This window comes from Pezoporus occidentalis, unplaced genomic scaffold, assembly GCF_034315485.1.
Source record: "Pezoporus occidentalis ecotype Australia unplaced genomic scaffold, CSIRO_AGI_Poc_V1 ctg68, whole genome shotgun sequence".
In the NCBI taxonomy this organism is placed as follows: domain Eukaryota; kingdom Metazoa; phylum Chordata; class Aves; order Psittaciformes; family Psittacidae; genus Pezoporus; species Pezoporus occidentalis.
The window spans coordinates 4,908,249-4,923,442 of NW_026916030.1; the positions used below are offsets into that span (position 1 = coordinate 4,908,249).

General features: G+C 52.5%; 1 protein-coding gene across 2 annotated transcripts; it reads right to left on the minus strand.

Moving 5' to 3' along the window:
- Positions 1 to 235: 235 nt before the first annotated feature.
- Positions 236 to 13,992, minus strand: PLPP7 (phospholipid phosphatase 7 (inactive)). Of its 2 annotated transcripts, none has more exons than XM_062641165.1 (3): positions 13,559 to 13,992; positions 12,365 to 12,837; positions 236 to 1,074 (listed from the first exon to the last, which is right to left on the minus strand). In XM_062641165.1, the coding sequence occupies exons 2-3, from the start codon at positions 12,813 to 12,815 to the stop codon at positions 710 to 712; spliced, it is 816 nt and encodes a 271-aa protein (XP_062497149.1). In that variant the 5' UTR covers positions 12,816 to 12,837; positions 13,559 to 13,992; the 3' UTR covers positions 236 to 709. The 2 variants fall into 2 exon arrangements, with proteins under 2 accessions (XP_062497149.1, XP_062497148.1); XM_062641164.1 differs by having other exon boundaries at positions 12,365 to 12,842.
- Between the last annotated feature and the right edge of the window lie 1,202 nt (positions 13,993 to 15,194).

Genomic DNA, 15,194 nt, shown 5'->3' on the forward strand with positions numbered 1-15,194 from the left:
ACCTTTCCCCACAACCCTCACGGAGCAGACTTTTGAACAGCAGATGAAAGGCTGGTTTCAACACACCACCTTCAGCATCCTGAGCACCCATCTAGGTCCACCCAGTGCAAAGCAAACCACTGAAGGGATCATTTGCATCCCCTCGGTCAAGACCTGCTCCCAGTTGACCGCGTATCTCAAAGCTGCACTGAGCTGGCTTTTGTCCCTTCCCTCAGGATAAGAACCAAACAGGGCAGGATTTCTCTGATTATTTATTATCTGTGAAGTGCCGGCAGTGTCCTGACTCTGTACAAGACACACTCCTGGGCTTACAAAAGGAAAAAGCACTGTGGCCAAAATGGTTTAGCATCAAAAAAGTTAACGAACCTGTTCTCAGGAAACCCTCGGGCGCTGCCTCCCCTGAGGACACACCAAGGTGCTGATGTCAACCACCCATAGGCAGCCGTGTAGCTTGTTTCTTTTACCTGTAAAGCTAAATTAGGCTGCTGTCCAAACACAGCTTGAGAATAGGGCAAAAGGTATGGCCCTTGATTGCTAAAACCCAATCCATTGCAAGAAACTCTTTTCAAGTGGGGAAGCAACATTAAAAAACACCACTACTCATGGAAGCTACAACTGCTTCCAACAAACAACATGTAGAAAACACTGGGAGGGAGACTCTTCAAGTATCTACTCGTTTCCAGTGGAAAGGCCGTCAAGTCCCCTGTGTTCACCAGATGGATATCAACATCTGACATGTGTTAGAAGACATCCATATCAACTCCACCAGCCTGAACTGTAAGTAGCCGAAAACAAAGCCAGACAGGACATCTGTGATGTGGTGCCGTCCGATCATGACACGGGAAAAGCCCACGCAGAGGGCCCAAAGGACCAGCAGGATCCGGAGAGGGATGGCCAAGACCAGGTGGTTGAGGAAGAACTTGGAGAGCATGGCCACCCGGCTGGCGTGCCCGGCTGGGAACGCATAGGTGTCCATGGTCAGGTAGTCCAACAAGCCAGGGGTGACATCGTACGGACCCTTCCTCTTGGCCAGCTTCTGCAGCCCAGCCACAATCATGATGTCCAGGAGCAGGGCTGTAGAATGAGAGATGAGAGAGAAAGGTCAGAGATGGAGCTGAGTCAAAGGCAAGTTTCAAGGCAGAACATTCAAGGATGGTCACTGGTTTTAGATAAAGATTTGGGTTCATTTCCACCCATGTGTCCCCGGTTCAGCTGAAGGCAGCCTCCCCATCCTCTGATCACCACCCAAATGTTAATTAACCCTCCCATGGGGAAGGCAAGTACCATTAGCACCATCTCTTTTGGGAGAAACCCAAACTGAGGAGGCAAGCGATCTGCCTGGGGAGGGAAAGAGCAACTGGTGAAGCTAAAATTAACACTCTTTTGGCCCTGAAACCACTGGACTGAGTGTCCCTGTTCCTGTCCTCCCTCTCCCTTAGCTGAGGCGTTGAACACTCACAAGCCATTTCTTGCTTCTACTCTCCTCCCTCTTCCTGGGGCTTCCTCCCTTCAAGTCACCCCATGCACCCATTTCCCTGTGCAAACATGGTTTGGGGGTAACACATCCCTCAGCCTAAGCACATCCAGGCTTGTGGCAGCAGAGGGACCATCCCTGCAGCTACACATCTTGACACTAAATCACCTTTCTTCCCTAACTGCTTTGGGAGCAAAACTCATCAGCACTTGTGTTCATTACCCTCCTCTTCACCCCACCTCCTTTGTCCCAGCCGACTGGTACTGTCGTTTCTATTTCCTAGCATTGATTTTAGTTTTCTTTAATCCACTCATCTGCTTTTCCCCAGCCCTCCTCATTAGCCAGAGTGCTGATTTCAGCTCCTCGCAGCGATGACAAGGAAATATAGAGCATCATGAGCACAGCCTGCTCCTTCAGCAGGAATGCAAGCAGCCAGTCGCCTGCTTCCTCTCCGCTGATAAAGACTGTTCCTTGAGAGCTGACAAGGTTTCAGGAGGATGGATGGGAGTGCGGCGGTGGCAGGGGATGGGAAATGAGGTGGCACATTGGAGGCAGGCAGCTCCTCCTGGCAGGAGCTGTCACGGCAGCTCTGCTTGCCTGCCTCCCGCAGTGCCACCCCTGCACAGCCAGCCTCCGGCACTGCTTTGGGATGCAGATGGGGTTTATCCTGGCCAAATTCTCTCCTTATAGAAGGGCTATTCTCATCTGCAGGGTATCTTGCATGGGGAAGGGGGACAGCAGGAACTCCTTGGACTTCCTGCAAACCAGGTCCTGCCCGAGCCACTCCTGGGTTCTCAGAGCTGTGGAGGAGAGATGGAGCAGGGGAAAAGGTCTGGGTACCAGCTCCTTTATAGTGTCAACAGCAGCACAGGCCACAGTGGGAACACAATGAGAAGCAGAAGGTGGAGATGAAGGAAAGGTTTATAGGTGGTGTCTGAATCAAGGTGTGAGGCTGCAGATGCAACACCAGCAGTAGCAATGGGCTTAGGAGGACAAGGACAGACAGGACACTGAGCCTGCCTGATGTGATGGGCAGAGAGAAGGGGGAGGTCCACAGCCAATGGAGGGGGACCCTGGCACAGAGTGGATCTCTGTATTTGATGGTTTGTGGATATGTTATTAAGGGGCTGGCTGGGAGGGGAATGGGAGGGAGGAATTTCAAACCCAGCTGGAGCAGCCAGTCTTGGGGATTTCCTGTTAAAGCTGAATGCTGTCAGCATTGATGGTAATGAAGTGCTGAAGCTAACCAGCAGTATTGCTGTGTCTGGGCAGCCACGCGGCTCTGCTGACGCTGGGCTTCCTAAATCACCCTGAGCCCAGCTCCTCACGCCAGCAAGGTGACCCTTCCACAGCCTCGATGCAGCCAAGTCCTTCAGCTCACCAGCTGCATTGCTCATGGGTCCCATCTCACCTGGACAAGAACTGGGTGAGAACTGGCTCCTTGGGATGCAAACTCAGGAGCCCAGGCACACACATTCATTTCAGCAAAGGTGATGCACCAGTGCTGCCAAGAGAAGAAGCTGCTCCTGCTGAAGTCAGCAGCTTATTGCATTGCTGAGGAGCTCAGCCAGGGCTCAGGAAGTACCCCAAAGTACCCAGTGTCTCCTCCATGGTGTACAATACACCTGTTACACACCATTCCCTGTGAAATCTGCCTGCAGATCAGCAGCACAGATGTATTGTGCTTTACTGATGGGTGGTGTTCACCAATATCTGTCAGTATTTTGCACCTCCAAGATTTTTTTATGGGCAAAGGGGATGTCAGGGCAACCTGAGGGATTCAGGCCTGTGTGCATGGAGGTCTTCAGGGCATGGAGAATATGCCAAAGAGCTGGTTTAATAGTCCTTTCATTCAGCAGACGACTAAAATGGGCCTTCAGTACTGCTAGGTTTGGTTTTCATCAAACGGTGCACAGAAAGCAGAAAGCCTCCTTTGCTCACATTTCAAGATCTGAAGGCATGACAGCATTAAAACTGGGGTTAATCTGCTGTTGAAATCAAACCTCCCCAAGATCCCTCTGTCTGGTGCTTTCTCTGCCTCTTCCCCTTGCACTTTCTGTTCCTTCCACCCAGTTCCATGAAACAACTGATTTATGGAGCAGCCCCAGCAGCCTGCCCTGCCCCAGCCCCTAAGGTACTGGGGGTCCCAGTGCCCTCACCCAGCTCTGGGGCTCAGCAGAACCTCTGTGCCCCTGCCCACTTGCTGCTGCGCTGCCAGGGTGAATCAGCACAAGCACTGCTGATGATGGTGCTGCCAATGGGGCACCCTGCAGGGGCAGAGATACTCAGCAGCCCCAGCCTGAGCCCTATTCCCTTGCAATTCCTTGACCTACATACCCACTTGGACTTCAGCTCACTTGCTTTTGCTCCTTAATGCAAACCAAATCCTCCCTCCTCATCCATTACGGGATTAACTTTCTTATGGGCATCCTTAGTGATGGGTCCAGCTGCAGATGGGTATCTCTGGTGCCTACTGGCTACTGCTTGCACCCTTAATCTTGCACCTCCCAGAGCAGCCACCTGCAAAGCAGCAGCATCACCTTCGGTCTGCCCTTTCCCTGTCCCTAACATGGGAAGGAGATGAGCAAATCCTTCAGTGACCCGACTAAAGGCTGGAGGAAATACAGCCCGGGGAGGGACTGCAGAAGGGAGCCTGCAGCTGATTTAGCAGCCTGCACTTGCGTAATGCTGCTCTCTGGAGACAGGCAGACGGGGCTGTCGGAGCGCAGCAGGGATGGCAGCGTGCCTCCTGACCGAGGTGAGAGCAGAGGAGCAAGAAATCTTCATTTAAAGTGATTTTTTCATCATGCCCGTTCCCCAGATCCACGCAGCACTGGATTTAAAACAGAGGCAGCATTGGATATAAACTCCAGGTAGCACTGGGTATAAAAGAGCAAAGGAAGGATTAGCTTTCACATTCTTCTGAAAATGACCCATAATTTCCCTTTTGACCTGCTGTCAAAGGGAAACAATCCTTCCAGATTCCCCCTGCAAAACCATCACAAAAAGCTCCATTAACACCGAAAACTTCCTTAAAGCACAAAACCAAAGAGCAAGTCCTGTCTGCCTGCTACAATTTTAGCACCAGAGATCACCTTGGTATGTAAATAGCCAACATCTGGCATCAGATGCACAGCAAATGAGCTGAAAGTGAGCCCCCTGGGCAGACGTTTTATATCTATTAATAAGAAAAGGAAAACAATTATCTGCCTTGCTCCTGCCACCAAACCTTAGGAGCCCATTAAGAGCAGAGAGGCAAGCCCTGAGCAGGCAGGGCACAAGGACAAACCAGAAGCATCGTTGCAGCAGAACCAAGCCAAACCCCAAAGCTCATGTTTATGAAAAGTTGAACCCGTTGGACGTCCCCTGTCACCATAAGGTCCTTTTTGTCCCATAAGGTCCTTTCTGCCCCAGCTGAGGATGAGGATGGAGCGAGCACCCTTGGGGGCATCCATTGCCTGCCCCACGTTGGAGCCAGGCAGCGTCTCCAGGGACAGAGGAGGATTCCAGCTGAGATGTTTACATGAACATGTAATCCCAGCTGAAAAACACCCTGGGTGTAGTGATGGGGGCAGAGAGGGAGAAAGGAGAAAGCCAAAAAAGCCCTTGGCTTCATCCGCTCCTGCAGCCGTGATTCATGTGACTCCGTGCACATGGGGCTGCTTGGATGAGACAGAGCCCAGCCTGTGAGACTGGGATCAGAAACAGCCACAAGCTGGACTATGAGCTGTGGGGAGAGGAAAAGGTGGGGGTAAATGCCCAGGAACAAAGAGCAACCCCATCCTGTGAGCTCAGGAGCAACCAAGGGCATTGAACACCCCATCTGCCTGGCCCCAGCACTGTCTTAAAGCAGAGACAACTTGTCAATAACTCTTTGCCTGTGCTTCAGAACCTGCAGCCTGCTCCGACCCGGGTTACTCTGTGCTACACCACCACCACTGAGATGGCACGTACTCCCCACTACAGCTGGCTTTGAAGGTGCTGTATTCCCGGATCAGCCACTCAGGGCAGATGTCACCATTCCCAGAAAACAGGGATTTTTTTTGCTGCACAATTAGAATTCATAATAAAGAATTCATTCATTATTATTATAATAATGAATTCATTCATTTTTATTATAATAATGAATTCATAATAATGAGCACTGCCTCCTTCTTGGGAAGTCCCTGTTTCTGAACTTCCCAAATCTCCCGCAGGCATTAGGCTCCCTGACCTGGAAAACGAGCTGTTTGCAGCCTTGATACTAATGCAAGATGCAGGTTTCAAAAGCATCTCCAACCCCTCTCCGGTGGAGTTGGTGGGAGCTGGAAGAGATCCACTCCTCTGCAAGTGAACTCCTTTACTCCATTTTCTTCCCCAAATGTGGTACTATTGGGTGTAAGAGCTGAGAAAAGGCACAGATGGCAGGACACGCTGGAGAACCAATGAATCAGATGCTGGAGCATTTTGGTGGGAGGTTATTTTTTGGCTGAACAAGCAGCAGCATGGGATAAGTGGCCACAGGGAGGTGAAGAATAATGGTGGAAAGCTGCATTGTACAATTAATAGTGAAAAAAACCCAACCAACAACTAAAAATAGAGCCGCTATATCCCAGATGATTAGAAACAGCCCTGAGTGCAAACACAGGCTGCCTGGAGTTCCCTCCTTGGAAATACTGTGCCCTTGGGAGCTGGGTAATTTGCATCTCAGCATCATTGACTGAGGGGGGGCTGCACAGCTTGGGGATGAGATGGCGAGTGCGGTGAAAAGGGCTTGTGCTGGTGAGGAACGTGAGCTGAGCACCCCCCCAGGATGGCTCAGCTGCAGCCCAGAAGGGTTCTGACAGCTTGAAATGTCCCTGAATGCTATGGCAGCAGTGCAGGGAACATCAGCACATCCCAGAGCCACACACAGCAACCCACAAGCACTGGTGAAGGAAGGAAAATGCCTTGGGTTGGTGACCACCAGCACGGTGCAGCCCATAGAAGCTGGACTCCTCCCTTGGCCTCAGTGCTGCTTAGGCTTGTGTGTACACCCTGTTGCCTTCAGCAAGGCAAACAGCCCAGAACCCCAGTTTGGGCTGATGCTGTGGTACTCAGAGGGTCTCCAACCATCACGCCTCGCAGCACGTTACACCCAGGTCAGGTGTGTCTCCAGCATCCCTGTCTAGTCGGAAACAGAGAGTGAGACCAGAACTGTGCTCCAGGTGAAAACATGGAGATGGCTTCCAAGGGAAAAGAAGAGAGGCAGTTCATCCGCTTCCCCCCTCCCATCCTGCTCCGGTCCCATAGCAGGATACCCCATGGGCTCTCCCTGCCCTTGCTCCTCCCAGAGACTCACCTCACTGCCCAACACTCCTCCACCTTCCTCTTCCCGGCCACTGCTCCCGTCAGGTCGCATTAGAGGCAAACACACTCACCCATTTCCCGGGATCTCCCTTTGGGCCAGAGCCTGGCTCAGCCTCCCCGGCAGGGCTGGCTCTGCCTGCGTGAAACAGCTACAGTCCCCTTTTTGCTCCAGGCAGGGGCAATGGGAAGCCGTTCCCGGAGTGACAGACATAAGGATGACTCATTTCCCATGTTTATTCCCCCTCTTCCCATTCAGCAACCCTCGCACTTCTTTCTCTCTCACTCTGCATTCAGGCTGTGGAACATTTTGCCTGCTCACTCTGTGTGAGGGCTGGATTTCAGCTTGCTGCAGCTTCCCCAAGGGCTGCACGCTGATGGCTGCAGGCCTTGCAGCATCCTCAGCACCAAGCAGCCAGCCAGGAGCTGAGCCCCTTGATGCTGCCTGGTACCCAGGGGCTGATCAAACCGTGGGGCTGATAAAGACCCTATGCATGTCCCTGGGAATAGCCCCATGCCTGCTCCAGCTGCAGGCAGATGGGTCCCAGCCTGTCACTGACTGTCCTTCATCTGAAGGGACACTGCAGACTCACAAGCCTGCCCTGCAGTGAACAGTATACATTTGCTATAGAGGAAGCAGGCAGGGAAGGAGAGGGAAGGGGGGCAGGGAAGCTGGGAGAGCTGAGCATCACTTGCTGTTCAGGGATGCCTGAGCTCATCAGCCTTGAGGGTGATGAAGGGTGAGGATGGCACCACCAAAGGACCAGATAACTGCTGTATCCGGGCAGGACAACTAGAGGCAGGTTAGCAGCCTGATGTGATGGAGTATTTAATGCCAGGCTGGACCTCTGTCTAGATGCTGGATGCAGAGAGCGGGCATCTGTGTCCTTCCCTCTGCCTGGCCATGGTTCAGTCATACTGGGTTACCTGACATTTAAACTGGGCAGATGTGCAGCAAACTTGCTGAGGTCTCAGTGCACACTGGGCAGGGGCTGGACCTCCTCCTTGGGCCGGGTTTTACAAGGAGGGATGGTTCACACAGGACACCGGCTCCCCCTCCCTGCCAAAGCATCGTCTGCCCTGCTTAGCTCAGGAAATCCTGAGCCTCACAGGGGGAAAATTAAAGGGGAGCAAACAGACACATCTGGCCCCAAACCACCTCCGGGGCTCTCGGCTTAGCGATGTTCATCATGATGATGCTCATCAACAGGATGAACTTGTCTGTGCTGCCTGGGCACTTAATTTACTCAGTGACCTTTAGCAGCAATGGGCTTTACTATCTGTGTTTTCACCACATGGCCTCCAGTGACAATACCTGAAGCACCTCTGTATTGTTAAAGCAGGGTCAGCAGGGGCTCAAGGGGCCTGGAGAAGGCATTTCTTGCTGTCTCTCCTGCCTTTCCTACCAACCTGGTCTTGCTTGGAAGCTTCTGGGGTGGGACTGCAGAGTCCTGGACCTGTATATGTATTTATAAATACATATATATTTAAACATGAATACATATATGGCTTCGGATAAAGTCTGCAGGGGACTATGCCTCAGAATATCATGGCTTGGTTCCCAGGCAGACTAAAACTAGGTCAGTATTCAGGGAGAAGGCTGAAGAGAGCAAGAACTGCCTCCTCACTGACCTTTAGGAGAGGAGAAGTGACCCTGGGCTCCCCTTCTTTCCTCCTCCTGTGTCATTCGTTCATGGTGCTACGTCCATACCCTACAGCACTGCTTTACTTCATGGCAATAAATGCTTAGTGACAGCACCAAAGAGCCAACCCGCCCCTTGGAAGAGGGACGCAGAGCCAGCTGGTGATGGTGGAGGACCAGGACCTGTGTCACTGAGACAACAGGCAAAGGGGTGACTGGAGCTTTCTTTTCTCCTCATCTAAATGCCTATTTCAGCAAGCTGTGAGCAAAGCAGAACCAGTTAATGGTGGTATTTCAAACTGAGCATGAATATGTATTTTATATGCGAGGGTTAACTAAGCAGATACCTTCTGCCAGCAAAGGCACAAGGCTGGAGTGCAGATAACTAAATGAGGCGGTTATTTGGCTCTAAACACAATAGGTGGACTTCACTGGAATGACCACTTTGGATAGATGACCATATTCCATCAGAGCAAGAAGGTAGCCTGGACCTGGAAAGATCATCATTCTAACAAGAAGATCAATCTGTTCAGCTTAATAAATAGGAGGTGAAGAAATGACTTGAGCACTATCCAAAATATTGAAAGGCAGAAGAGATGTTGGCTAAAAGAGCTATTCAGCTGGAGAGGCGAGGGTATGCAGATGCAGTGAAGGGAAGAGTCAAACTGAAAGGAAGGCGCTTGTGAGCATCCCTACCACTGCAGTAATACAGAAACAGTTCTGACAAGTTCACCCTCACTTGTAATTGTACATCAGATTGAGTGTTTGGGTTTTTCCCCATAACAAATTGAACAGGAATAAATTAAGGGATGTGCTCCAGCCTGTATTTTGCCTTGGGTTAGATCGATGATCCAAATGTTCTTTACTGGCTTTACAGTCAATGAATCACTAAATTTGGATCCACATCCTCACCAGATGGATCAGAACCAGACACCAAGGCACTGCTTCCCCCAGCGTTCGGTGGAGTTTCTGTCTGGTTCTGAAGCAGGTTGGGAATTTCAGTGCAAGCTTTACATCTGTTTTCCCCCTGAAAGACCTATTGCAAGGTTCAAATGATTTTCTGAGCACTCCGTGTTCATGAAAACCTTGTGATTGCAGAGGAGAGCTTGGAAGGCCCTGAAAGTTCCAATTTGAGTCATTGATTCAAATAAAATGAACTCTAAAAGTGGGGGTTTCCTGATTTCCTCCGTTTGGCTGAGGGGTGCAGACTTTCTTCCTGACTCTTCAACAGCCAGGGCTGGCAGTGCCGATAGAGTCTTCCTGAAAGCACATTCTGGCAGAGGGATTTTGTACAGTGGGCACAGATATCTGATCCCTTCCATCTTTTCGGCAGCAACTCGTGAACGTGCTCCTCTGGCTGTTTGGCATTTGCTGGGAGGGCTGACAAGGAGAATCGATAGATTCCATCACAGATGGCAAACACGGAGGGAAAACATTGCTTTGGGGTTGCTGATCAACATCTGCAGTTGGGATGGATGGAGCAGCCCGGCGTCAGACCCCCTCACCCAAAATACTCCCACATGTGTTGGCAAGAGCTCCTCGGGCGCAAGTGCCCCCCCTCCATCTGCAGTGATGCTTCTGCCAGGTTCCCGGTCCCATTCCAGCAGTCTCCTGTCTCCTCGCCTTGAAAGCCTGATTGCACATCCTAAACAAGTGCTCTGTGATGGGCTGGCTCCCTGCCCAGAGACTGCATCAGAAATTCTGCTTGATGTATGAAACCCTCAGCAAGCAGGGGGAAGGGAACACAGACAGGGGAGGTGAGGAAGGGGCACCACAGACAGCACCGGCTTCCCCGCTTCCCTCTTCCCCAGAGACCAGGGAAGCATCAGGAGGTTCCCTTCCCTTTGGGCTGTCCCTGCCCAGAAGGACTTGACAGCACATCCTGATGGATGTGAACCATAGGAAAACAGCAGCGGGAGGGATCGAGGATGCCAGATGCAGCAGCTGTGTCATGCCCTTCCTACCTACACAAGACCCCACTTCTCATGGGCTCTGCCTGGGTCCCCCAGAGCCACGCTCCACAGCCAGGCTCCTTCCTCCATCAGCAATGCAGATATTACCCCAGCAGCTACTCGGATACTCGGAGTTTCTGACTGCAATCTGGAATATCAAACCAAGGCCACGCAGAGATGAGCTCTGTGGGGTGACACGAGTCCTGCAGAGGAAGCTCTGACAACAGAGGCTCAGGGTGCTTTGCTCAGTGCTGTCCGCTTGGAGGGCAAAAAGGAGCGATTTGGAGGCTGCTCTTTGGAGCTCTCCATGGAGCTGTCGAGTCACCACGTTTGAGACCCAAGCAGTGGTGCAGGGCTGAGCTCTCCCAGCGACCACCTGATACTCAAAGTTCCTATGTGCCCCAGAGGTGGCTTCGCATTTGGCCTCCACAGATGGCAACAGAAGGGTGAGAAAACCTACCTTGTTTTTAAGCCAAAGGTGGCACTAGCGCTTTATAAGGACCTCAAATATTTTGGAGCCAAAGAGGTCAGTTTTCATGCTCCAAGACCATCAAAGGCTCTCAGGTCAAGAGACATCTGGACACGGTGCCCGTTGACGTTCGTCACCTCCTATTTCATCCTCGTGCCCTTTTAAATGGAGCTTCTCTCAGCGAGAGGCTGACCCAGCACACCGAGGAGCCCCTGGAAGAGCTGCTGACATCAGCGGGCTCTGCATCACGCTGATGCTATTCTGGCTGCTTCCCTGCCATGGCCTCCCTTCTCTAGATGTCACAGCACAAGGACGGGCTCTTTCAAAGGCAAGAGGGGAGAAAAGGCACCACTGTGCTTTGCAAGCCAGTTCAGGTGAGCTTGTGAGAAAGAAAAGCTTGGGGCCATGCTGCAGAGCCCACATTGCGTCGCAGTGGTCCCTTACCTGGGGCGCCTCTGAAATACAAGGTCCCTATGTCTTCTCAAAAGGATCCCTGAGAAGCAAAGGCCTAAATCCAATGTTTTTTAATTTCTCTTACCAACCAAAAGTGGGAGATCCAATCGCTGGTTTTGGGAGAGGGTGAAACACTCGGGTGGATCCCAGCCAGATGAGATAGCAGTTAGTCACAAGGAAAAACATGATAACTGAGCACCATGCCAAAAGCAGAAGAGCAAGAAGAGCAAGGTCCTCAGATAGACATGGCCAGGGCGGTTTGGGGCCAGGATCTAAGGGAAGTCATGCCTAGAGCTCAGCACGGTCACTGGTGGGGCATTGGTCCACACAGGTGGAACGGGCCCTGCTTAACTGAGAAGGCAACTCCTTTAACACATCCCAACCTCCAGAAACAATGACACTGACCACCACGCAAAGGAGGACTAGCAGGAAAGGCAGAGAGATCCCAGCCCACCTGCACAGCCTCTGGGTCAAATTAGCACACGGAAATGGGACAGCAGCAAGAAAGGTCCTCAAGGGAAGGCCGAGACAAGATCAAACTGCAGCAGGGAAGGAGACAGGACTCCATCACGTGGTGGCTGAGATGTGAACCAGGGTCTGGGAACACCTTTTCCTCAAGGATATCTTCAGGAATTGATCCACGTATCAAAGATTCGAATCTTTACGCTTTCCCACCTATCAAACCACCGATGCAGATGACCCTAGATTAAATACAGACATGGCTGCTGGTATACACCTGCACATCACAGACACTTCCTTGATCTGACTGGACAAGCCTGTCCCGTGCAGGACTGAGGACCTGCCCCTACTCCATGGGTACCACCAGCTACCAGGATTCCTCGCTCCCTCTCAGACAACTCTTTGCTACACCCATCACCCATGGTACCCATGACCGAGACAGCCAATACGTGCAGCATTCACCCTAAAGGTCACTCCCTGCTTCCCAACCACACCGGTGGCTGGGAGCAGGCAGAGGAGGAGTCCCATTGCTGCTGCCCCTTGTGACCAGGGCTGGGCTCTCCCGGTGGGGAGGGAGGTTTGCCACTCACCTAGCAGCAGGTTCATGAGGACCTCTTGGCCTGCCAGCGTGCTGCTCTTCACCAGGCAGATGAGCGTCCCCGCGATCCAGGGGATGCCGTGCCCCGTTATCCCCAGGAGGTTGATCATGGAGCGGGCACCACCCCAGGAGGAGGCTGTGTTGGCGCACACCCCCAGCCTCTTGGAGATGCAGATATCGATGGCCAGCAGGGAGTTGAAGGCGATTCCCTTGAAGGAGGGGTTGAGCTGCATGCAGTCCTCTTCGGGCAGCTGCTGCGACTGCCTCCGCTCCTTGGGGCTGCTGCTCTGGGTACCAGCTCCTCCGGCCTGGCCGCTCTGCTTTCTGCCGGAGCCCTTGTTCTCCTGGGTCCCCTTCAAGGGCTGATTCAGGGAGAGGAACTCAGCCCTGTTGAGGACATTGTTCCTGTCTCTTGCCCTGGACCGCGGCTGGGATGCTGGCATTGCAGTCTCTCTTTAACGCAACCTGCTCTGCAAACACCGGGAAGGAGAGAAATCCCTCTTCTCCCTGCAGGAAGCTTCCCCCACTCCCACCCTCACAAGCCGTGAATTTGGGAAGCTGCAAAGGTTCCCCTCTGTTGCAGTTGCCCCCCAGCACAGACTGCAGCTGTTAAATATAGAGTAAGGAATGCACATGGCTGTTTACTTCACGGGCCTAGCAAGCTTGGAAGGAGAATTAATGCCAGGCCTGGCAGCCACTCCAGTGCCAGGGAAAAAGGTTAAACAGCCAATAGATTGGAAGAAGAGGAGGGAAAAGCGTTGTGCCAAAGGTTGGTTGCTTCTGGCCTGGTCTATTTAAATCTTCCAATTGCTTATTCCCCTGGGCTGCAAGGGAAACTGGGAAGTGTAGTTCTTTTAGGCACGGCAATTCACATTTCTGTATCAGAGAGAAGGAACTGGAGGAGATCACAGCATCCCCTCTCCCCATGGCAGCTAGCACTGCTCCTATTGTGTGCTGTGCAGCCTGGCTTTGCAAGCTCCAAGGCTGGGTGTTGATTAGGGGCTTTCCCACAAGGAATTCTACCTGGGTATCTTCTTGATTTATCTGTTCTGCAACATCTTCCCCCCCCCGCAAGGGCACCCTAAACACCACCTTCCTCTCCCTCTATGGGTACCTTTCAAGCATCACGAGCTCCATCCTCCCTTCCCGCTCAGGATGCACCCCCGCAGCATCTCCCATCACTCACCCCGTTCCTGGACCAAAGAGAAGCATCACCTGCCTCCTGATTAAAAGAGACACGGCACCACAAATGAATTCCCATCCTCCTGCCCCCAGCGCTGAGCATGGCCTCAATACCGCACGCTTGTGCCGTGTCATCCAGCATCGCACATCCCAGGCTGAAAGCGGGTGACAGGCAGGTTACCTTCCCTGGGCAAGGAGCTGTCACGGCTCCACGCAACCCACACGCCTGAGAAACACGATTATTCCTATGCACATAGGCTGGAAATCCCCCGTGGGCAGAGAAGTGGAGAGGATGAGTATTGCACCGAGGAGCTGAACAGGCGCATCTCTCGGTGACAGTGACGTTTGCCTACACAAACACCCAGTTGCGGAGGTCAGTATTTGGACAGGTAACCCAGGGAATCAGGCACCCAGGTGTCTTTAACAGTCCAAACTACAACAGAGTGAGGTGCTAATTGAGGGGTGGCTCTTGGCTTCCTAAGACAGTAAGAAAAAGTTTGCACTTTCTTTGCACTTTTAATCCATAGCTCTTCAAACCCTCTGTGAGAATTATGCATCCAGCCCTTGTCCATCTGACTGACCGACTGACCAGAGGCGAGAGCAATGCTTGGCCGAACAAGTGCCAGAGGTCCTGAGGAGCTCCTGGGTTTGCTCATATTTCCCTTTCTCAAGGGAAAATCGCATCAATTCGTCTCTGAATCACACCCTCTAGGAAGTTACCCCTCATCTGTGATGATTCCAGCTGGAGGAAGAGCTGCCCCCCTCCCCAGGCAGCCCATAAACCACAACCCCCTTCAGCTCGGGTACCACTTGGCACTGTCACATCCCCGACACCCACCAGCTCCTGTCTGGTCACTGTCTGCTCAGCAGCATTCTCACGTTATCAGGGCAGTCAGCACCCTGTCCCTATCTGCCTGCCCTCATCCCGCTGCCCGGCTCCGAGGCATGTGGTAAATCTCGACCCACCTGCCATGAGCCGAGGAGATAACCATCATCACCGCTTTAGCTTGGCTCCAGACATCACCTCCCCGCTGGATGGGTGCCCTGCTTCTCCAGCTCCATGCAGGGCCGCTGCTGTGTGGGGCTCTTTGCAAACATCACAGGCACAGAAAGCCTACAGAAAGAGGGAGAATCATCCCTCCCTCTGTCCAGTCCAGTGCCCAGGATGCTGAGCTATTACTGAGCATGTCACAGGGTAAAAAGTACCTTGAAAGCCCGGGGAGTTAATTTAATCTGGTGCCTGTCTCTTCTGCTGATGCTGATATAGGGGAATTTCCCTGCCTTACACACAGAGCTGCCCCAGCCTCCCTTTGAGAGTCCAGCATCACAGCCCAGCCCGAGTCCCCAGCGGGAAGGGGATGGAGGAGGAAGGGTCGCATGGGATGGATGCAGCACCAGCAAACCCCTGTCAAAAGGGCAGTGGGAAAGGAAAGCAATTTGGGCTCTCCTGCAGCAGGGTGGACTGTCAGCACCGGATCCAGCCAGGGAAACCGAGCTTGGGAAGGAAACCGCCCCAGTCCCTGCACTGGGACCATGATGAGCACCGTCCTGCTGCACTGCTCACAACACAGCCACAAACCCCAGGGTTTATAAATATCCCTGCTAAGCTTGTAGACAGGCTTCCTGCTGCAGCAGGGCTA